Genomic DNA, 23,132 nt, shown 5'->3' with positions numbered 1-23,132 from the left:
GACTCTCCCGATTCTTTTCCACTTTGAGTATCCAGGGCTGCCGCTCCCATAGTGGGCAGGACAACCCTTTGCTGTGTGACCTCAGGTTTGGCCTGGTTCCTTTCCGAACTCCAGCCATTTCAGGGCCCTTGAATCCTGACCCTGAGACCTGCTCACACCTTTGCAGCTTTGACTGCCTCCGACCCAGGGCAGGGCACACAGTGGGCCTGAGGTGGTTGAGAGGGGCAGGGTGTGGCCCTACCTGCCCAAAGTTCCAAGGTATGCTCTGGATGAACTTGGCGGAACCCTGGTAAATGAAGCCCTGCTGGGTCAGGACGTACTCCCGCCGTTCCTCATCTGAGTCCAGATACACAGCATCCGCTATGGGTGAGAAGGAAGGAAACTCAGCTCTGGGTCTGGCAAGGCCCAGAGTCCCCGCAGACGTGACAGCTAAGCTGCCAAATTCTCCAGGGCCAGGTTGGCGTCTCAGAAGCCTTTTTATCTTTGAATCAGAAAAACTAATCATTAATTAATAGTACTCTGTCAATGACATAAGATGCTATCAGTTAGTGACAACAATGGCTGCTTTTTATCCAACACTTGTCCCATGCCAGGATTGGTGATAAGTGTGTGGCATATATTAGTTTGTTTATTCTCCACAAAAGCCTTGTATACAAGGCATTCATGAAAGCCCCATTTTACAGATTGGAAAACTGCTGCCAAAACAAGAAACAGAGGAGCCCTGGACAGAAGTTCGAGCCCCTAGCTCTGATCCTCACTTGTTGTGTGACCCTGGGTACGGCACTTCTCCTTCTCCTGCCCACTTTTCTCTGTTCCCTGTGAATAAAATGTGATTTCAGAACTGAAAGGTGCTTGGCAAGCTAAAGCCCTGAGCCAGCATGAGGAAGAAGCATGATTCAGGGAAGAGAGAAAGCCAAGGAAGGGTGACTGTGACCGTGGGGAGGTGGGGTCTTGTCTGCCTGGGAAGTCAGGGAGATCCACCCGGAGCAGGTGGCACCTGATGCCTGGATGACATTCTAAGCAGAGGGCCAGAGACTGCAAAGGTGCAGCTGCTGGAAAATGCAGGGACACTTCGTTCCCTGTGACTAGTAAAGACAGAAAAGGGCGCTGAGGTACTGGGGGCAGATGGCAGCAGGTCAAAAGTCAGGCTGACCTTTACCATCCCTACTTCACAAATGAAGAAACTGAGTCTGGGAAGGGGATATTGAGAGCCAAATTCTATCTTTGGTGGGCCCGGGGCATTTTTGCTTCTGTGGGCCCTTTCCTCCATAACAAAAGATATCAAAAATATACTTATGACTGCATTGATATAATGATGAATATATTAATAGTACATATTCAAACATTCTCTGGTCTAAATATTCATTTTTTTCTTCTGATTTTAAAAGAAATGAACGTATGTTCATGGACTCCTAAAAGGATGGTGGGCCCAGGCACTGTATCTAGTGAAGTCAGCTTGCAAAGCACATCCAGAAGCTGGCAAAGGTGAGCCTAGATTGCAGCTGCCCAGGTCCCTGGGGCCCCTGGGCTCTGTGAGGCCCATTTGCAGTGACCAGCACCTCCCACTCTTATTGCACGGAGGAAGGCAGATGCAAAAGTGGCTCAGTGTCTTATGTATCCTGTTCTTTGGTTCTGGAAACTGTGCAATAAAAACTAGCCTTACGATAAGTGAACGTCATGGTTATAAATTAGCTGGCAGTGTGGGAGAAAGAATGAAAGAGAAAGAAAACCCCATGGTGTTGGAATGAGGGTGTGAGCACGCTGGGACTTTTGTCCTCAGCTCAGGTCTCTTTCTGGTAAAGGTAGGGGCCCTGGGGACAGAAGCCTCCCGCATAACGGGCACTCGGTCCTGTCCATGTTGGAGCTCAGGGACTGGAAGGTCCCATTTCACAGGCAGATCCCGCCCCCCCCCCCAAGAGGGAGAGCAGTGTGCTCGCCCAGCGCTGCCACCCCCACGGAGCCCAACTTCCTGTCTCCCCATCACCAGCCCCACCGCCTCCTCAAGGCTCCCACCCTGGGATATGGGTCACTTTAGTCACTGTGCTGCTTGGCTGCCATCCCAAGGGGCTAGGCAGGGTGGGGACAGTTCCGGAGGAAGGAAGAGATCCCCCGGAACCGTGCTTCCCTGTACTCTGAAACCCTGCATTGTTGGTCACAGGAGAACACTGGCATGTTCCTGCTCCACAGGCCGGGCTGCCAAACAGCAGTAAGCTCTGCAGATTGTCAAAAATCAAAACACACAGACAACGGGGCACAAGCAAGCCCACTTCCGGCCCGAGAAATCATTCCACGTGGCCATGTGAGCAAGGGTGCTGGATGTGACCCTTCCCCGTGAGGAGTCACCGGGGACGACCGGATGGCCATGGGTCACATGAATGAACCATCCATATGGGCCGGACACTCAGGCTCTTAAGTACAATGAGCTGATGTATGCAGATGATGTGGAAAGAACCTTAAGACATATCGTAGAGGGAAAAATCCCCAGTAGGTTGATGTATACTGCGGGATCCTTTTATGGTTAAGAGAGACAGAGGAACCCATTAATACAGCCGTGTCTCCAGGCACGTGCACCTGAATCGAAGGAGATGAACCCCCCAAGATGGCTAATGATGGTATTCCCCAGGGAAGCCAGTCGGGGGCTGTTTCTCTGTAGTGCTTGAAGCTTTTAGAAAGAGGATCTTCTCCTGTAGTACTGTTATAATTAGACATAAAAGCCAAAGTATATAAACGAGAAAATAAAAAGTATTTCTGCTCAAATGTGTTATAAAATGCCCCCAACGTGGAGAAGAAAAAAAATAAAGCAGTGGCGCTGTAAAAAGCTGGTTTTCTGATGCTGGAGAGGCCAGAATTTCTGCCCTGGTCCCAGGCTTTGAGGCGGGACACCCTCATTCCCAGTCTGGGGCCTGCCCACAAAGCCTTGCTCTCTGCCTTACTGTGTAGGAATAGGAAGGAAACAGATCTGACTGCCTTGGGAGTCAGATGGGGAAACTGAGGTCCAGGAAGTGGCGTGGCAGCCCTGGCCTCCTCCCTCCGGCTCCAGTCAGCCTTGGTTCTTCTGAGCTCTCCCCTCTGACTCTCTACTTTTGTCCATTGAAGGAACTGCCAAAAGCCACTTAACTTCTCTGAGCCTTAGTTTCCTGTGTGTAAAATGAGGACTCTGACCTCCTCCCTTGGGATTGTTGAGAGGAGTAATTGAGAGACTGTATGAGGAGGCGTTTAGGTAACCAAACTGCGCCTGCCCACCTCTCCTGGCTACCGCACGCCCCACCTCCCTCACTTTCCCCTCTCCAAGCCAGTCTGGTGAGATTTAAAATAGAGCCCCACGACACAGAACCATGTGTGGAGCCATGGTGCTGGGTATCCACTGGCCACCCTCGTCCTCAACAGGGCTTCTGACCCTGGGCCACCTCCATGACTGGCTCACAGTGCCATGGGAACCTATGGGCCAAGACCTGGGGTAAGATCACTTGGTAGCTGTGTGGCCTTGGGCAAGTCATTTTGCTTGTAAATGGGAACAGCTGGAGTCCTCGTATCAGCAGGTTTTTGTGGGAGCTGCACAGAGTGGGCCTCACTCAATCAACTTTGATGTCTCTTCTGCCCCCTTCCCCACCCTCAGTGGCTCCCATGGGTGGGTCTAGCCCAGCCCATCTCCCACCTGCCCGTGGATGGAGTGCGGCTCACCTGGGCACCAGCTGTTGAAGAGCAGGGTGAAATGGCCCAGCACGAAGCTGGAGCCCTGGTAGCCGGTGGAGACCTCCAGGCTGAGGCGGTACAGGCCAATGGGGGCATGGGCGGGGGCGCTGAGCTGCAACGAGAGGGCACTGTCCTGCTGGTCTACCACCGAGGCTGTCCAGGCGCCCTGCTCCATGGCATCGGACAGCGGAAAGCGGGCTTTGGTCCCAGCTTCCTTGCTGGGCGCTGGGCCTGCAATGGAAGAAAACAGGGGCTGTGAGCCGGGGGGGCGAGGGGGGAGCCAGGGGTGACAAGGATCAGGCACATGCTGGGGGTCCATGGGCCTGGGTTTAAGACCCAGTTCTGCCATGAAACGTTGAGGGAACTTCACCAAGAGGTTTCATCTCCCTGAGCCTCAATTTCCTCATCTGTAAAGTGGGGACCAAACCCCAATCTTACAGAGTGGTTTTGTGGGAAAGCACGAAAAGCTGCAGGCACTCAGCAGGTCCTCAACTAGACAGATTCCTCCTGGGAGAGAGGACAGTGCAGCCTGGCACGGGGTCTCGGTCATACCGCTCTAGGATGGCACAACTTTGGACTAGACCATCCCATTCTCAGTTTGTGCATCTGGAACATGGATAGGAAATAGGCAGATGACCCCAAGGGTCCTCCTTTTCTGCCTAGTTCTTCTACCTGTTAGTGTCCTTTCCTTTTCAGAAAGAGAAGCCCAGGCTCTGAGTAAGATAGAACCTTGGCTTTCTGACGTCTCCACGGGGGCCTGTCTGAGAGTCCCCGTGCTGTCGGGTCCTGTCCCATACAGCCTCTAAGTGTTTATCTCCCCAGTGTCCCCTCCAGCTTTTGGCTTCTGGATCTCCAGTGGCAGATTTGAGGAGTGGTCATAACCATCCCTGACCTTCCTACAGCCTTTTACACTTTATGAAATACCTTGGCACTTCCTGCTTCCTCTAAGACCCATTATACAGGTGGGAAAACTGAGGCCTGAAAGAGACAGAGTCTCACAAAGATATCCCAGGGTCTATAGCAAAGTTAACATTTGAGCCCAGGTCTCTAGGCTCTGGGCTATCCCGCACGGCACCTCTCATTCCCAGAGGACGCTCCCTATTCGGGATCTCAAAGCTCAGGGAGGTGGAAAGCCCTCCTCAAACAGCTGCTTTTTCAGGTGGAGGGGAGGGCCTGGCCCATGTAGGCAGGTCTGAGTCATAGGGAGGGCAAGAGCTGGCTGGTCACCCTTTCTGGACTTGCGTGGCGGAGAAGAGAAACAGAACCTTCTCTGCTCGACTGGGCGGCTGCCCAGGAAGGTTTATTTTTATTCTTCCATCTCCCTCCCTGCAGCTCTGCCCACTGCTGCTGACAATATGGGGGCCTGCGCACTGAGGGCCTCCCGCCCATCACGCAGACCCCTGCTTCCCACCCACACCCAGGCCCAAATATAACCATGAACTAACAGGCCTGACCCAGGCCTCCAGGACCCTGTCTGGGTGCCAGGAGCCAGCTGCAAGCCTTTAAATGCTCCCTGTCTTCCAGAGTCAACATTTGAGAGAGGAGTTTGACAGTCCTGGGGCCAACCAGGGTCTGGTTCTCCCACTCAGGCCTGAGCACTGTGTAACCTGGACTACGTCACCAGGCTTCTCTGATCTGCCATTTTCTCATCAAAGAAGAAAATAGGCTTAGACCACACGCCTGGGAGGATTTGATTCCAGGTCTGATACTGGCTCTGTAAGCTTGGACAAGCTACGTAGCTTCTCTGGGCCTCAGTTTCCTCATCTGTAAAATGGGGTCAATTGCAGTACCTCGTCAATATGAAACTTAAAGAAGGTGAGGCATGTAAAGGCCTATCACAAGGTACCTGGCACATAGTAAGTGCTCAATAAATAATAGTTATTGTTTATTGTCACCACCACCTCCCAACACTATTTAGAGGATTCAGTGAGAGAGTTCATAGAAGGCATTAAAAATAGTGACTAGCACATATTAATTATGCAGTAAATGTGAGCTATACTCAGTATCATCATAAAAGACCATTAAAAATCAGAATTCTCAGGCCAAATAACAGATGTGCGGACTGGAGTAGAATGGAAACTGAGGCTAACAGGAGTAAAGTTAGGGTGACTCTATGTTCCAGTTTATGCCTGTGGTCTTAGCATAATTATTTATGGCGTCCTTTTCATTCTCAGAAAGGTCCCTGTTTGGATGATCAATGATCTGGTCACCATGGTTACAGCCTGGGCCAGGTCCCATGGCCATGATCACTGTTGACATACCACCCTTGGGGAAAGGTCAGGAAACACACTTCCCTTTCTCTCTGTCCCAAACCAGCTGTGCACACACACACACACACATACATGTCCCTTTCTTCCAAGGGGCCTGGAGGGTGGGGTGAGGAAGGACGATACCCCCACAACCCCCGCCCCACTGCTGCTCTGCTCACGTAAGCTGGCTTTGAAAATTCCTGGGCTGTGGTTCCACATGGTACTCTTTGTGGGGCCAGAGACACCACAGGGACCCCTCTAGGCCTAAATGACTCTGGCGACCTGAAGCGTCCCGGCTACTCTCCTGGACCATGGTGGCAGGGAACTGGATTGGGTGGGTGAGAGGAATCTTCCAGAACAAAGCCTTCCGCTAGCCTCATAAGCTTTCTTTTCACTCCTTCAGGCTGACCTCACTCCCTCCCTACTCACCCCCAAGCCCTGACTTCCCCTTAGAGGGAAGCAGAGCTTTAATCCTGTACCAAAGATAGTGCTCGTCTCCTGGGGGCTGTACCCTCTAACAGAGCCTGCCAGATTTCCAACTGTCTGGGTGAAATACACGGTCCCTGGGAATGTGTGGGATCAGGCCACACACTCCATTTGTTGCCCAGCTCTCTCCCCTCTCTGGGCCTCATTTTCCCTGAAGAAGTAGAACAAGCCAATCACAAGCTGGAATGTTCCAACACAGGAGCAGGGTGCCCAGGCCAGGCTCCGGGGCTGGGAGCTGACACAAGCCAGGCCTTGAGGTAGGAGGCCTGGCTTCCTGTTATTGTCCCTCAGGCTGCCCCAGCGTTGGGGAGGGTCTTGGATGCTCAGACAGGGAAGCAGTGTGCTTCTAGAGATAATGGTGCCCTCAATGGCCGCTCGCAGGAGCTGTGGAAGTGATCAGGGCAAGGTGGCTACAGTTTGAGAGAAGCTAGTGAAGACCAGAGAACAGAGATTAGTTGCTGGAGTGGGAAGGCCAGTTGCTTCCACAACCCTGAACTTGGGGCCCTAATTATCGAAGGTCAGGTTGCCTAGATAATTGAGAAAGAGAAAGAAAGGGGACACCTTGAGAATGAAAGAAGAAAAAAGAAAGTGGGGACTCATAGGCTGCCCTCCAGACTGGCAGCTCATCTACCATTCCATTTCACAGCGAAACAAACCAAGGCCCGGCAGGTGCTTGGGGTTAATAGGTGAAGATGCCTGCTGTGGGGTCATAGTGACGAAAAACGTCAACTCGGGGGTCAGGGGTTGAATCCTGCTTTTTCCCTGCTCACAGTGTGACCTGGGCAAGGAACTTGACTTTTCTGAGCCTCAGTGTTCCCATTTGTAAAATGGGAGCTCCTTACGCTTCCAAGATGGGAGGATTCTAATAGAATAGGAATGCAAACAGTAGGTGCCACATGGATGTGAGTTTTATCATCCTAAGCCTGACTCTTCTTAGAGTACCCGCTGTCCTATACTTCAACATTCCACTTTATGGAAGGGAAACTGACGCTAGAAAGATCAGAGACTAACTGGAGGCCCCTCCGTTAGAAAGGGCCCCAGGGGAGCTGGGTGTGCGTCTGTGGGGGGGTTGCCCCTGGGTAACGGGTGAGTCCTTGCCAGAAGGGAAGGAGGGGGGAGGCAAGGGATAAAGGGGATTTCCGTGGTCAGTCTGCAGGCATTGTGATAAGCTTTATCAAATGGCTTCCAGGTAAATACAGGCCTCAGCCAGGCGGGTTCCTGCTTGCTGCTGTTTGCCCTTGGTGACCTTAGAAAGAGCTGACCTTTTCCACCCTTGGGCCAGAGGCCCAGCCAGGTGGCCCCTCGCTGACCTCAAAGGAGTGGTTCCCACCAGAAGCCAAAGCAACCAATATGGCATCCAAGTCCACTTTCCCAGGATTGGGCCCTGGGCATCTGGGAATGGGGCTTCGATGTCCCTTCGCCCATCGCTGGAGCCCCTAGAGCAAGACCAGCAACGTCTCCTAATGTCTACAGGGTACTCCCCCAAGTCAGGCCCTTCTCACTTCACAAACCTCTACCATGAGTGCTTTTCACATGGGCTCAGAGAGCCTAAGCAACTTGCCTCTGGCCACACAGCAGGTATGCAACCCAGGTCTGCACCAGAACCCAGGTCTGTCCGTCCAGACCCCAAAGACGAGCCTCCAGAAGACGAGCCTTCTGGGTTCTCTCCACCACCCAAGCCCGATCTGGGCCTGATCCCAGAGGTCTGGTCAGGTTGCGTGGCTTTTGGGAATTGGCTGTTGATAAAGCTACAAAGTTGTTTTGATGTAGGAAAGAGCGAGCAAGATCTTGATGGACCTACATGGTAGGAAGCTGACCCAAGACTGCTGATAACATGTTTTCGGGAACCCAGGTGTGCAGAAGCACAGACTTGTTTACAAGGCTGGGTGGCCTGAGGTGACATCTCTTGACTTACTGACCTCAGTGCCCTCATCTGTGAAGTGGAGCCAGTGACTGCTGGGGAACGCCCAGGGGGCAAAGAGGAACGGGGTCACCTGTCTCATTGTCAGGGGACAATGAAATCACAGAACAAGTCAGAGTAGAGTGGGAGGTGCAGATACTTACCGGTCACGACACTGAAGGTGAGGCTGTCCACACTGGCTTCGTAGTTTCTGCCCTCGAAGTGCAGCGTCAGTCGGAAGGGCTGGCCCCGCCGCACCACCAGCTTCTGCTGGCACAGGTCTGCTGTGTGGTGGTCACGGCCATTGGCCTCCAGCTCCAGGTCACATCTCTCCAGAACCAGCTCTACAGAGTCAACGAGGAGCATGAGGTCGTGGTGGCCTCCCTCAGCCAGCTGTGAACCCCTGCCACACACCTGCGCTCTGGACACGGGGCCCCCAGGGAGCCAGCCCTTTCTACGTTGGCTACGCAATAGTAACCAACCCTTTCTCTTCCTGACCCCCACCCCACCCCATCACTTAGAGACTAGCCAGGGATGAATCTCCCTAACTCTTAATCACAAGGTTGTGCCCACGGTAGCATGTCGGGAGAAAGCTCTGCCCCCTCCCAGCTGTGTGACCTCAGCAACTCTACTTTTCTGGGCCTCAGTTTCCCCATCTGTCCACAGGTGGGGATCGTAGGATCCATCTCACAGGGCTGTTGTAAGCCACTTAGCCCAGTGCCTGGCGCATAATAAATGCTTACTAAACTTGAGTTATTCTATCGTTATTGGGGGGTTCTTTCGGTTACTGCAAAGGCAATATTTGGTATACGTTGATTACACAGCCTTTGCCTTTTAGATTCAATTTCCACTTTACAGGAAATACAGAGGACTGAGGAACATGGTAAGTAAAGAACTAGGACACAATCAACAAAATTCATTTTCAGGGAAACTATAGTCAAAGGTTTTGGTTTCTTTAATGACCAAATTGCAAGAAAAAATGGGAAAAAATGTTGAAAGGAGAATTATAGATTAAGAGAAAGTTAAGAGACATTCCAACCCCTAAATAGGGCTGTGTGGGCCCTATTTAGATTTTGATTTGAAAAACACTATTGGGGCCGGCCCGGTGGCTCAGGCGGTTAGAGCTCCATGCTCCTAACTCCAAAGGCTGCCGGTTCAACCCCCACATGGGCCAGTGGGCTCTCAACCACAAGGTTGCCAGTTCGATTCCTCGAGTCCCGCAAGGGATAGTGGGCAGTGCCCCCTGCAACTAAGATTGAACACAGCACCTTGAGCTGAGCTGCCACTGAGCTCCCGGATGGCTCAGTTGGTTGGAGCGCGTCCTCTCAACCACAAGGTTGCCGGTTCGACTCCCGCAAGGGATGGTGGGCTGCGCCCCCTGCAACTAGCAATGGCAACTGGACCTGGAGCTGTGCTGCGCCCTCCACAACTAAGACTGAGAGGACAACAACTTGAAGCTGAATGGCACCCTCCACAACTAAGATTGAAAGGACAACAACTTGACTTGGGAAAAAAAAAAAGTCCTGGAAGTACACACTGTTCCCCAATAAAGTCCTGTTTCCCTTCCCCAATAAAATCTTTAAGAAAAAAAACCCAAAACTATTTATTACATGTATGAGACAACTGGAAATTTGAATACTGATGGGAAAATGGTGATATTAAGGAATTTCTGTTAATTTGTTTATGTATAAAACAGAGTCTTTATCCTTTAGAGATACATATTGAAATATTTACAGATGAAATGATGTGATGTCTGGGATATGCTTCCAAATAATGGGGGTGAGATGGAAGTGCAGAGGCAGGAGTAACCATAGGTTGGTAGTTTTGGGGACGGGGTGATGAGAACATAGGCATTTATTATTATTCTATTCTTTCTACTTTTATGTATGTTCAATATTATCCATAATAAAAGGTTTCTTTAAATGACAGGGGTTGGGACCTAGGTTTCAATTCTGCTGTGCCAGTGTGTGACCCTGGACAGGTGTCTTTCCCTCTCTGTGCTTCCTTCGCTGAATCCTCAAAGGGCTACTGTTGAGTTCCAGGAGAGGATCTTGGGATACCTTTTCGCCAGGGCTTATCCCAGGGCAGAAGCTTGATATGCGCAAGTTCTATGTGTAGTTTCAGAGGGAAATGAAGACCAAGGTACTGGTGGGCGGATGGGGTTGATGGACGTCTGAGGGAAGCACAAACCTCATAAATCTTGGCAAGCTCAAGGTCAAGATTAAGAAGCCGTAGGGCGAGGGGAGTGGGCAAGATAGACTCTCACAGTTGTAGGGCCCTTGGGGAGTAGGAAGTCCAACTAAGTCCCATGGGCGGGGATTTGTCCAAAGTCACCCCGCGTGTCAATCCTTCTACTGGGACATAAAGCCAGGTCTCCTGCCTCCTGTTGCAGAATATCCCAAAAGTGAGGTGTAAAGTGCCTAGTGACTGTAGAGAGAGACATTTTGTGTCTCCAGGTCTCAGGGCAAGCGACGACTTTGGGACTTGAATCCAGGGCTATAAATTCTGAAGCGTGCACGTCAGTCAGAACTCAGGGTTTGTTCTCCAGCCTCCCCCTCTTCTTTCTTCCCCCTCCCTCCATGGCCTGTGTTGTTCTCTAGCCTGGGAGGGGTCCTCTGGCAGCTGACCCTCTACGATCACAGCTAGAGACACTTCCACAAGGAAGAAAGCCTGCTGGTTTTGCTGGGATGAGGAAACACTGTTTTTGGAAACGTCAACCCCCTAATCTCTTAAGCAGGAAAGACCACGGTGTCCCCCTGGGAGACCTTAGAGAGTTGGTCAGTCCCTAGTCTCAGGCTATTATCTAAAGAAGCATTGCCAGAAATCATGCCCAGCTCCAAAGGTGCAGAAATAATGCGGTCTGGAATCATAGGGTGTCTGCACTGAGGAAGGACCTGAGGTCTTCCATGCCGGGGGACCACTGTAGGAAGTGGCCCCTGTGGCAATGGTACCGAGGGCTTATCATAACTGGCATCTCCAAGGTCTCCCACCCTCTCTGAGAGTCACTCTTGGGGACAGGGATGGGAAGCTGTGTTGGGGACAAGTGGTCACTTAGGTTACATGTCACAGCCAGCCCTGAGCTGGTTTTCAAACCCATGTGTTGGGGAGCCGAGTCCCAGAGAGGGAAAGAGGTGCCCTGAGATCACACAGCCAGTAAGGCAGGTCCATGGTTCCTCCCGCTCATCCCGGCTCCACTTGCCCCATGTCTCTCTCCACATTCCCTCTCCGCACACCTCCTTCCTGGGGGTGGCAGTGGTGCAGACGTCATCTGCAAACAAACTTGACCCAAGAGCCAGCTGGGAAACTGGGTCCAGCAGCATTGGTGCAGGGACATCATCCATTGTAGAAATCCCTTATTTGGGCAGATAGTGCTGCCAGTGTGTGTGTGTGTGTGTGTGTGTGTGTGTGTGTGTGTGTGTGTATCGGGGGCAGGTATGAAATGAACTGAGCCCCTTCTCCGCTCCTCTCAGCCCTCACAGATATACCAACGGCTGGCATTATCATCCATGTTTTATAGGAGGGGACACTGAGACTCAGCAAGTGGCCAAGGACGAGGTTGTAGAACTTGAGGGCTGGAAGGGGCCTAAGACCACATGCCTGCTCTCAGCCCACTCCCCCATGAAGCTGGAACCTCCTCTCTGGCCCCCAGGCCAAGGAGTCAGCCAGGGTTGGCTTGCACACCACCAGGGACAGCATGCACGCCTCCTTCCCGCTGGCAGGGACTAACAAAGCTAAGTGTTCTGAGGCCAGGCCAGCAGCCCATACACAGCGTCTCACCATCTGGCACACAGCAGGGACCAGCCCCGCTAACTGACTGAGAACCTGGACAACGGTCCACTAGCATAGTACTTTACAGTTTACAACACGCCTTCCTGTTCCATTGCCTCATCTCACCCGGGGAGGCAGGGGTTAATGATTATTCCCTGGAGATGGGGAAACTGAGGCCCCAAGCCCAGCCAGGACTGGGAGCCAGGACCTCTCACCCAGCCCAACCCTCCTGCTGCTCTCCAAATCAGGGACTTCAAGATTGAGCCCAAGCCTGTCCTGACCCCTGGCAGACCACTGAGACCAGGAGGGGACGGCCAGGCATGGGGTGGCAGGGGCGCTGACATTACTACTCACCCTCGGCCATGGTCAGGTGCTGGCGGTGACTCAAACTCTTCACGTGCGGCAGGACCCTCCCAGTGCAGACCACAGGCAGCAGGCAGTGCTGAGGCGGAGAGCAACGGCAACTTATAGCCCGCTTTGGGGAGGGCAGGGGGCGGGGCCACAAGGGAAGGCGGGGACCTGGTGAGTCCACTATTGCCCAGTCTGAGCCCACGCTCTGGGCTGGCCGGCTGGGGCAGGAGCCCAGGGGAGGGAGGGAGCGGTAGCCAAGCAAGGGCTCCCCCTGGGGGGGAACAGACCCAGTACAGGGCCCGGACAGCAAGGACGAAGACACACAATGAAACCCGGACACACAGACGTACCAGGACCCACAGCATCAGACGTTGGGTAACAGAGACACCTGGACACAAAAATTCACACATGCAGATACAGACGCACAATCAGAGACGTAGGGATGGGCTACACAGAGACACAGGCACACTTCCACAGATATGCAGACAAACCTGGACATACAGACACAGTGACGTGGACACAAAATCAGATTAAAACCACAGAGACAAGCCAGAACAAAGACACAGCTAGACACACAGGTACCCACCAAGAGCCACACATAAAACAGCGGGTGTCCACACACACCCAGCTCATAGACACACACAGACAGCTCTCGCAGACACCAACACACCACCAGAGGTGGACACAAAATCAGATAGGGGTACCCACAGACACACAAAGATGCAGATACTCAGAGATGGCACACATACAGATACAGACTCACGTGCAGATGCAGGCATACCCACAAAGTAAGACAGGCACGTACTCACAAAAAAAGACAGGCATATCCACATATCTTTCTGGGGCAAAACCCACATAATCTGCCTATCTAACCATCCCTCAATCCATCAAATCATCTATCCATCCATCTGCTCGTCTACTCATCCATCCAACCACCCACCCACCCACCCATCCATTCAATCCTCTCTGCCCCCCCATTTCCCTTCCTCCCTTCACTGATCTTCCTTGCAGTCCCACTGTGTGCCATAGGGAACAAAACCAACTTTCCAGGGACTCAATCGCCTAACATCCTGGGTAGGGGCACCATCGTCCATCCTGGTCTCTCCGGTCCCTTAGCCTCCTATACTTCTTACCCATGGGGAGGCCTGAGTGAGGAGGGTCTCTGGAGAGACAGGAGCCTCTGGATCCCCCCCCAGCCATTTTTCTAGAATAACTTCCGTATCTGTTGATGGATTTAGGCTCTAGAACTAGCCCCATTTTTCATGCCTGTGTGACACAGCGCAGGGAACAAACCTGTGTTGCTTTAGTGGATGTTTGTCCGTGGGTCAAATGGGCCCTGCCTGGATTCTTAGTGAACAAACTCATGACACAGTGTTGGGTCCTGCTGACCTAGAAAATAGCCCCATGGGTGGACCTTGTAACTGCCCCATTTCATAGGTATTGCTGCAGAAACTGTTCCCAGCAGCTGGAGAGAGCTCAAAGGAAGGAGCAGGGTGAGTGAACATCAGCTAGGAAGCCAGGGTTTGAGTTCCCACTCTTTCCCTGACCAGCAGGTATTTCAGCTCTCTAGGCCTCAGTTTCCCCCTCTGCAAAATGGGGTCAGGGATTTATCCTTAACAGGCCTGGAGTAAGACTGAACCAATATGATCAAGATCAGGCATCTAGTACATAGTGAGCAATCAATAACTGGAGTCCCTGAGTTTTGGAGAAAAAAATGCTAATTGTCCCAGAACCAGGCCCTGAAGAACAGGAATCTCAAAGACACAGGAGTCATGGGGACAGTCAGGCTTTGCAGAAAGAAGGCTGCAAGATGTATGGTCCACCATTGTCAGCCCTACCTCAAATGAAAGGATGGATTTTGCTTTCGTCCATTCTTTTCCATTGAAAATGACATGTTCTCAACTTGGTATTAATTGTCCTTTATAACCCCCGTCTGGGAGCTCCCTGGGGGAAGTGAATGCACTCATGTCTTCTTAGAATACCCATCAGATTGTTTCTGGTGCCCAGCATGGGATTTGACACCGAGTCCTGACCTGTGTCTGACCCAGCCAGCTGCCTCCTCTTCCTTCCTCTCCCCTTTCCATAGAGCGATGGCCACTTGACTGGTGCAGTGTCTTGAGCAACCCCAGAACAAGGCCAGCCGGGGTCAGGACTAGCTTCTGAGAATTGGCAGGCAGAGGCCAAAGACCTGGATTCTTGGCCCAGTGATCAGGGGCCCTTGCCCCACTCTGAGTCTCAGTTTTCCCATCTGTTCAGAAGGGCTGGGAAACCCTGCTTTGTCTGACCTCACTGGGCAAGTAAAGATTCAAAACTCCAGTTTCCTGAGGGTAAAATGGAGACTCAGAGAGGGTGGTCATAGGCTCAAGGTCCCTAGACAGTACAGGTAGAGCCCTTAATCATCCTGTGCAGGGGAAGTGCTGTGGAATGGGTACAGCAGGGAGTATCTGGGGTCCCTGTTGGTTGAGTGACCCTGGACAAGTTACTAAACCTCTCTGAATCTCAGTGTAATAAGAGTCCGCACCTCTGGGGGTTAGAGATAATGTCTGTTCGGTGCCAGGCACATAGTAAGTGTTCAATTAATGCTACCTAAGACTTTTTTATGACGATCTTATCAAGAGTCAGGACTCCCCTTCTCTCACAAAGGGAGGTTCCTATGAATAGGTGAGGCAGGTTGCAAACAATGTAGAATATTTGAGGAGGGGTACTCAGAAGAACTCCCTGCCTCCTACGTAAGTCTTGTACCCAGGGTCAATGACGCCTGGACCCCACCATTAGAGAAATCAGTCCTTCATTGATATAAAAATTTCCAGGCCCGAGGTAGAGAAAAAGGTGAATTTTTAGAACTTTGAAATAACTCATTACCAGCCAGATGTCCCATTTAAATCTCACAATATGATTTCTGTGATTTGTTAAGTGAGGAAACCGGGGCTCAGAGAGGTGAAGTGACTTTCCCAGGGTCACACAGTCAGGAAGTGGAGCGTGGAGCCTAGGGTTGATTCAAAAGCCAGCAGCGATTCTTCCATGGTTCAGGGGTCAGTCCTATCTCCTGCCACCACCCTGGGGGTGGGGCCTCAGTGGCCTGGGTCATGTCCTACAGCCCATGGCAAGTGAGCCCTCCAAGAGCAATAGTCCATGCTTCTCTCCATGATGTCTGGTGTACAGTGAACATTCAATAAGTGTTTGGCATGAGAGAAAGAGAGTGGGATGTGTCACAGAGAGTCGAAGGAAGAATGGAAGGAAAGGGAAAAAAAGCAAAGGAAAAAGATTAAAGTTCAGAGAGGTTGGGGAAACTGCCTGAGGTCACACAGCAAAACTGAACTTCCAGGCTCTGGCTCGACTGAGCAATTCCTCAAGGATAAGGGGCACAAAAGCCAGAGATGGCCCTAGATGGCTGAACTGGGGGACAGGGAGGATGAGGCAATAGTGATAGGGTATTAGAAAGCCTCAGCTTTTCTACCAAATGGTGACTAATGCTAGATTAGTAGCGTCTGGCATGAGCAAGTCCAGGGAGGGTAGGGCCAAACTCCCTTGAGGTGGGATGGGCTGAAGATGGGAGACTTGGGGAAAAGGTCAAGAGGTAGGTGTGATGTTTCAGGCCTTATGTGAGGGAGTGTGCTTGGTGGCCTGTCCGAAGCAAAATCTGTGTGTCCCAGGTTGTGGGAGCAGAAAACAGGGCACCTGATTGGGATGGCCCTCCCATTGTGTCCATTTTACAGATGGAGAAACTGACCTGACCATGATGTCCTCAGTTCCACGGTCACAATGCATCCCCCCTCCCCACTGCCCCTGTGCCCAGCATTGGATCTCAGCCCCAACATGGCGCTCTGTGTGCCATGGGCACTTTAGTTCACCTCACTGAAGCTTCAGTTTCCATTTCTGTGAAAGCAGACCTCACCGGGCTGCTGTGAAGATGAGACGAGCCTTGGGGCCAGAGGGAACCATCTGAGATGCAGTCTGAGCTTGCCCCTCCTCCGCTGAAACCCCTCAGGGGGAAGTTTGAGCGCCTCAGCCTGGCATCTGGCCTGGCATCCGAGGCCCTGCAGGTGTGTCTCGACTTACCCTCCTATAGCATCTCCCACATTTGTACCTTCCCGGCTCACCAGACACTCTGCTAGGTCCCAAATGCATGCTGCAATTTTATCCACCTCCAGGCCTTTACTCAAGCTGTGCCGTTTACCTGGGATACACACCTCACTTCACCTATCAAAATTTCATTTGGTCTTTAGGCCCCACCCAAGAGACACCTCCTTCCAGAAACCACCTAGAGCAAGACTTCCCTCTTGCCCCCAGCACCACAGGAAACAGTCACAGTCTGCCTGTCTAAGGACCAGTGTGTTGCGTCTCTGTCTCCCTCCACCCACCTGGCTTTTAGTGATTACTCAATAAATGTTTGTTGAATGAATAAGTGACCTGTGGCAGAGAAAGAGAGAGAGAGAGAGAGACAGAGAGAGAGAGACAGAGAGTTGTCCGAGCCTGGACCAGGCTCTGGGGGTTAGTCCAGAGCCTTGGTTGGCAGGATTTGTATTTCTGGTTGCCCATGGCAAGACTAGGAACCAGGGTATAGTGCTGTGGTCTCTCTCAATCTTGGTTGCCTCCATCAAAGACGAGAGGTCTGGGGCCAACATACTCTCCAATCGGATCTCCTATAATCCCAGGAGTAGGAAGGCCCACTACTGAGCCTCAGAGAGGGCAAACCATTTTCTCCAGGTCACACAGCAAATTAGGGCAGAGTCTGGGTGCTTTCACCCCTAGGTGTGGCCTCCAAACACTATAGAAAAGTAAGTACTTGCCCTGTACCTCTACCCCCAATTTTGAAAATTTAGGAAACTGCTTTTATTTAATTTGCAAGTGGGTATTGCTTTGTAATAGGGAGTAGCAGAAAACATGAGGCTTGCATGGAATCAGTGGTGAGTCTGACATGGAGTCCGATAGCTCCAGGCTCCAACCCGGCCCCCCTTTTACTGGCCATGTAGCCTCAAATATCAGTCTTTAAAAAAAGGGACTCAACACCCCTAACCCACTGGAAGGAAGTAAAAGGAAGTGAAAGCCCCTTCCAAGGAGAATAAATTAATTCTATTAGTGTTGTCACCATTAAGTGCTTCCATTTCTTAACTGTCCAGACACCCAAGGAATGGGGAGTTTTAGGATTCTTGCAGAGTGGAACGCTGACCATTTCAGGCAGCAAGATTTGCTTTACTCATAGGAATACCCACTTCAGACCCTTACTCACAACCAGTTATCACATCCTTGGCATACAGTCCTAACAAAGATGTAACATCCTAACGTGATATAACAGCTCCAAAAGATTAGAAGTTAAGACATTAGGATTGGGGAGAAAAAACACCAGAGGTGGGAGGTGCCAACAGAAGGAGATGTCAGAAAAACCTTACAAGCGGGTCCAAGAGCTCCAACGTTGGTAATATCTGGGACCATTTGGAATTGGGTAAATAGTCTCGTTCCCTCTGTCTAGCCTCACAGGGCAATCATCGGCACTCATGACAGTGGCCCAGAGGCATCCTGTGAGTAAAGAGACTTTATAATCTGTACGTTGGACCCATGAGATACTTTTCGCTCCCTTCCTGCTTCTTCTAGCAGCAGCATGGCTCAGCTACAAGAACACAGGCTTGGGAGCTCAACAGACCTGGGTTCAAACCCAGCCCTGCCACTTACTTTCCTGTGGCATCTTGGGTAAGTCACAGCGCCTTTCCAAGCACCAGTTTCCTCATCTGTAAAATGGGAACAATAGAGCACCTACCTTGCGGGCTTTTTGTGAGGATTAACACCATACCTGGTAGAGGGAAAGCACTCAAGAAAGGGTGGTTGATTATTTGACAATAAAAAGGAATAAAGTATTGATCCATTCTACAACATGTGTGAACTTCAAAACCATTATGCTCAGTGTAAGAAGCCAGTCACAGAAGACCACATATTGTATGATTCCATTTATATGAAATGTCCAGAATAGGCAAATCCATAGAGGCAGAAAGTAGATGAGTGGATGTCAGGAGCTGAAGGACGGGGAATGAGGAGTGACTGCTAATGGGTATGGAGCATCTATTGGGGATGAAGAAAATGTTCTAAAATTAGATTGTGCTGATGGTTGCGCAAGTCTATGAATATACTAAAAACCATTGAATTGTATACTTTAAGTGGATGACTTTTATGGGATGTGAATTATATCTTAATAACATGGTTTTTAAAAAGAAATAGTAATGGAAAAATAAAACAAAAAGCCAATCATAAAATTCTGGAAGTCTTTGCAAATATTGTCCCATTCTCCAATCAAAAACCTAAGGGAAACACTTGCATGTGTGCCCATCGGATGTGTACAAGGAGAGTCTTTACAGCATTATTTGTTATGGCAAAAACTGACCACAACCTAAGTGCCCAGCAAAGGGGGATGGGTAAGTAAACCACGCCTGGGAATATTACACAGCATTGAAAAAAACAGAAGAGGCAGTTCTCTGTGTATAGACATGGAAATAATAAATTCCAAGTCATAATGTTGAGCAAAGAAAGCAAATATGGGAATATTATGTGGGGGATGATTCCACAAGTCTGTTCATTTTCTATAAGAACAAAAAGGCAAATATATGTAAAATATGTAAATGTGAATATACAGGAGAAAGTTTGGAAAAAACCATTCCAAATTGCTGCCAATGGTGGGAGGAATATTGGGAGCCGTGAATGGGGGCCAAGTAGTAGTGATTAAGGGTGGTTTCAGTATTTTATGGAAGGTGAGAAAAGATTTTAAGTGAGGTAATGTTTTTATATATCACTTTGGTAATTAAGGATTAATTTTCAAAAGAAAAGAATAACCTGGTTTACATTTAGAATTGAGCTTTTATAAAAATGGAAATACTCCAAAATAAAGAACTTCTGGCAAAGTAGGTAAAAAAAATATATACATATAAAAGAGAAAATAAATAAACGTGTCAAAAAAAAATCCGCCATCAGCCCATGAAAACTTTGTCAATATTGGCACAGTCTTATAAAACCAAACCCACAAGCCCAGCACATGAATAAGGAGGAAATTCACAATGACAGTTCCCACATCTGAAATTCAGAATTTCAAGGATTGAACACTGAGTTTTGGTTTACTTCACAACCCTATTTATGTCTTAAAATGTTTCTGGAGCACACACACACACACACTCCAACAAAGTTCTTGAAAAATCTCATACTTTGTTAAAATGAGAGTCAGAGAGGTGAAATGACTTGCCCAAAGTCACACAGCTTGGAAGGTACAGAGTGAGTGCCCCAAAGTCCATGCTTGTAACTGATACTGCTAGAATTTCACTCAAGGGAAGTAAAGTATTGGGGGTGGGTGCCTGACCACGCTCCAATGGCCGTTTGGGTCTGCCAGAGGGAGGCAGGGGGAATGAACCACCGATTCTGCAGCATTCCCCTGCCTCTCCCCACCTTAGGCTGAGTCATTGGCTGTGTCTGCCTGACACACCCAGTTCAGTCAATAAGACTCGAACACACTTTCTTTCATGGAAATAAATGATCCTCTAGGGCAGTGGCTGCACACATGTTTAGATGAACTGACCACTTGCTTCTCCTGACTGTTGGATGAGACACTTGAGTGACTGTCTGCCTGAACTGAACGCTTGTAGTTCTGAAGCCACACTCAGCTTGACCCAGTTAGTCTGAAACCCGGTCTTTACATCTGAGTGGGACTTGTGGTCACCATGTCCCGACATCACAGGAAATGAGAGGATGGGCCTCATTCCTGGAAGGGCAGGCCTCAGTGTCCAGGATAATAAACCCCAATGCCTACAGGCTTCTGCAGTTGACAGCACCCTCTTTGTAGAGACAGCTTGTCCACCATTTTGTTTCTTGGTAAGGGCCCTTTTCTACAATCTTGATGGAGCTGTCAATCAAGTGACCCCGCCCAACTCTTGCTAAGGGCAGGCCTGCGACCCAAACTCAGCCAATCAGAGTCTCTCCTGGGACTTTGAATCTTATGGTCCCAATACAGATTCTAAATACAGGCATACCTGTTTTATTGCGCTTGGTGGATATTGCATTTTTTTCACAAATGAAGCTTTGTGGTAATCCTGCATTGAGCAAGCTCCATTTTCCTGACAATCTCAGATGATGATTAGCATTTATTAGCAACGAAGTATTTTTAATTAAGGCACATGCGTTGTTTTCTTTTTTAAACATAATGCCATTGTACACTTAACAGACTATAGTATAGTGTAGACATAACTTTTATATGGACTGGGAAACCAAAAAATTTGGGTGACTTGCTTTATTGCTTTACTGCAGTAGTCTGGAACCGAACCAACAATATCTCCACCATATGCCTGGAATGGTTCAAGTTCACTGGTTCATTCCTAGAACTACTTCACAGCTTGTCTTTTCTGAAACTAGGCTTTTTAGCTTTTTGTTTGATTTTTTTAAAATTAGAGTTTTTGTTACAATAGATATACAATTCCCCATTTTCAGGTATATAGCTCAATGAGTTGGCAAACACATACAGTCGTGTGACTACATGGACAATTATGACATAGAACATTTCTATCCCCCCCAAAACTTCTCTCCTGCCCTTTTGCAGGCAATTCTCTCCTGTCCTCTCTCTGTCTCTGGCAACCCCTGACCTGGTTATTGTTCACATTGTTTTCTCTTTTCTAGAATATCATCTAAATGATATCCTACAGTAGATGGCCTTTTGAGTCTGGCTTCCTTCACGACGCGTAATGCATTTGAGATTCATGCATGTAGTGGTGGTAACAGCAGTCGATCCCTTTTTATTGCTATATGATTAGTATTCCACTGAAGGGATATACCACAGTTTGTTTATATATTAACCAGTTGAAGGGCACGTGGGGTGTCCTGGGCAATTATGAATAGAGCTGTTATAAACACACAGGTACAGCTCTTTGTGTGGACATATGTTTTCTTTTCTTTGGAATAAATACTTGTGAGCCATCCCCCATGTCCTTCCTATTGATTTTTTGGATGTTGTTAAGCTGCCCTCAGTCTGTGCCTGTGCATGCCACCAAACAGCTGAGTGGAGACACCTGCATTTCACTGATTTAACTCTCCCAACCATTCTATGAGGTTTGCGGTTATTCTCTTCATTTTACCTAGGAAGCCAAGGCTCAGAGAGCCTAAATAAGCTTCCCCAGACCACACAGCAGAAACTTGGATCCAAATCAAAGGCATCTAGTTTGCCCAGCTGCCTTTCTGAATCCCTGATCACCTTGGTGGGAGGCTAACGGCTTCATCATGAAGGGTCTAGCCAACGTGTATTGACTGATAGTTGATTAAATGAATGCTTCACTTCCTTTTTTTGGGCCTCAGTTGCCCATTTGAGAAATAACGAGGTTGGATCAAATAATGAATTTCTGATGCGCCTAGAGTCTATGATTCCCACGTACTGTGACTCTAAGAGTGGAGTCCACAAGGCTTTATCTTCTGATAAACAATCGCAGGAAATGGAGCAAGGGTGGGGAGGGGGGGAGGGGGGCCCAGTCTTCACCCCACAGCCACCCCCACAGACGACTTCCTGAGCTTGCACCCCAGCTGTTTGACCCCTAGAAGAGCAATTTTCAGTCTCTGCCTTTCTGGCCTAGAAAAAAAAATTCCTCTGTCACATTGGATTAGCATCACCCTTTTTGCTGCGAGTCTTCTCAGAGACGCAGCCCCCTTTCTTCGTCAATCTTTTCAGAACGTTCAGGTTTCTAAATGAGACCTGACAGGTGAGGTTCTTCTTCTTCTTCTTTTTAAGCTTTTTAAAAATAAAAATGAGTCACAGTATGCATGTGTTGGAGGCTCAAATTAGATTAACCCTGTCCTTTCATAAGAGGCAGGGGGGCTGTTGGCTTGTTGGGAGACGGAGGTGGGAAGATGGAAGTGACTGATATCTCATCTGGGATCAGGACAAGTCCTACCTCAGGACCCACCCTCTTCCCAGATCACCACCGTCCCTGGATGCTCAGGGCTGTCCCCAGGCTTATCAGGAAGCCTGGAAGCCGAGCTGATGGAGGGCTTTAGGGTCGGACAGCTCCCAGCTGCATGACCTGATTACAAACACCTTTTGGCCTCTGCACCTTAGTTTTCTCACCCAAATAATGGGGACAATGAGAGTACCAACCTCCCAGACTCAAGAATAAATGAGTGATTGCATGGCCGAGCGTTGGGCCCAGGGAAAAGCGGCACAAATGTTGGCTGTTTTCATGACTCTTATTTCCAAAGGCTTTGAAGACCTTGATTCCATTTGCTCCCTCGAGTCAACTCTGGGGCAAAGATGAGGGGATGTTGGCATCATTGCGCACCTACTGTGGGCCAGCTCTGTGTGGAGAAGATTTATGCATGTTGTGGCTTTTTCTTTGTTAGTTTTCAGCCTAGTCTGGCTCCAAAAGACCCTACGTTGTCATTCTCTCAAGTAGGTCTCTGTCTACGTGATGAATGGTTTTGTCGTCCAATTTCCAGATAAGAATGAGGTTCAGAGAGAGCAGGAGCTTGACTGAGGTTACTGGGTGACACTTCTGGAGATAGGACGGGTCCTGGCATCCGTCAGGCTGGGTTAACGCTCAGTCTGTTTCTTCCCTGTGGGTCCCACTCCTCCGTTCTGACACATCCCACCAGCTAAACCCAACAGGCTAGCTCCACTCCCCACCCCCTACTGCCGTCCCCTTCTAGACTGCCGTCAGGTAGCCCTGAGAAAAGTG

General features: G+C 49.8%; 1 protein-coding gene across 1 annotated transcript in view; it reads right to left on the bottom strand.

Moving 5' to 3' along the window:
- The window catches only part of TGM2 (transglutaminase 2), a 32,204-nt gene extending 19,619 nt beyond the window's left edge, over positions 1 to 12,585 (bottom strand). Inside the window, exons 1-4 of the mRNA XM_033094946.1 lie at positions 12,451 to 12,585; positions 8,493 to 8,672; positions 3,682 to 3,924; positions 242 to 360 (exon numbers count right to left, since the gene is read on the bottom strand). Of these exons, the coding sequence (XP_032950837.1) occupies positions 242 to 360; positions 3,682 to 3,924; positions 8,493 to 8,672; positions 12,451 to 12,460 (552 nt within the window). The 5' untranslated portion in view covers positions 12,461 to 12,585. The remainder of the gene's footprint in view (positions 1 to 241; positions 361 to 3,681; positions 3,925 to 8,492; positions 8,673 to 12,450) is intronic.
- Between the last annotated feature and the right edge of the window lie 10,547 nt (positions 12,586 to 23,132).

This window comes from Rhinolophus ferrumequinum, chromosome 23, assembly GCF_004115265.2.
Source record: "Rhinolophus ferrumequinum isolate MPI-CBG mRhiFer1 chromosome 23, mRhiFer1_v1.p, whole genome shotgun sequence".
Taxonomy (NCBI): domain Eukaryota; kingdom Metazoa; phylum Chordata; class Mammalia; order Chiroptera; family Rhinolophidae; genus Rhinolophus; species Rhinolophus ferrumequinum.
Note: the sequence above shows the minus strand (reverse complement) of the source record. Positions and strands in the feature narration are given on the sequence as shown.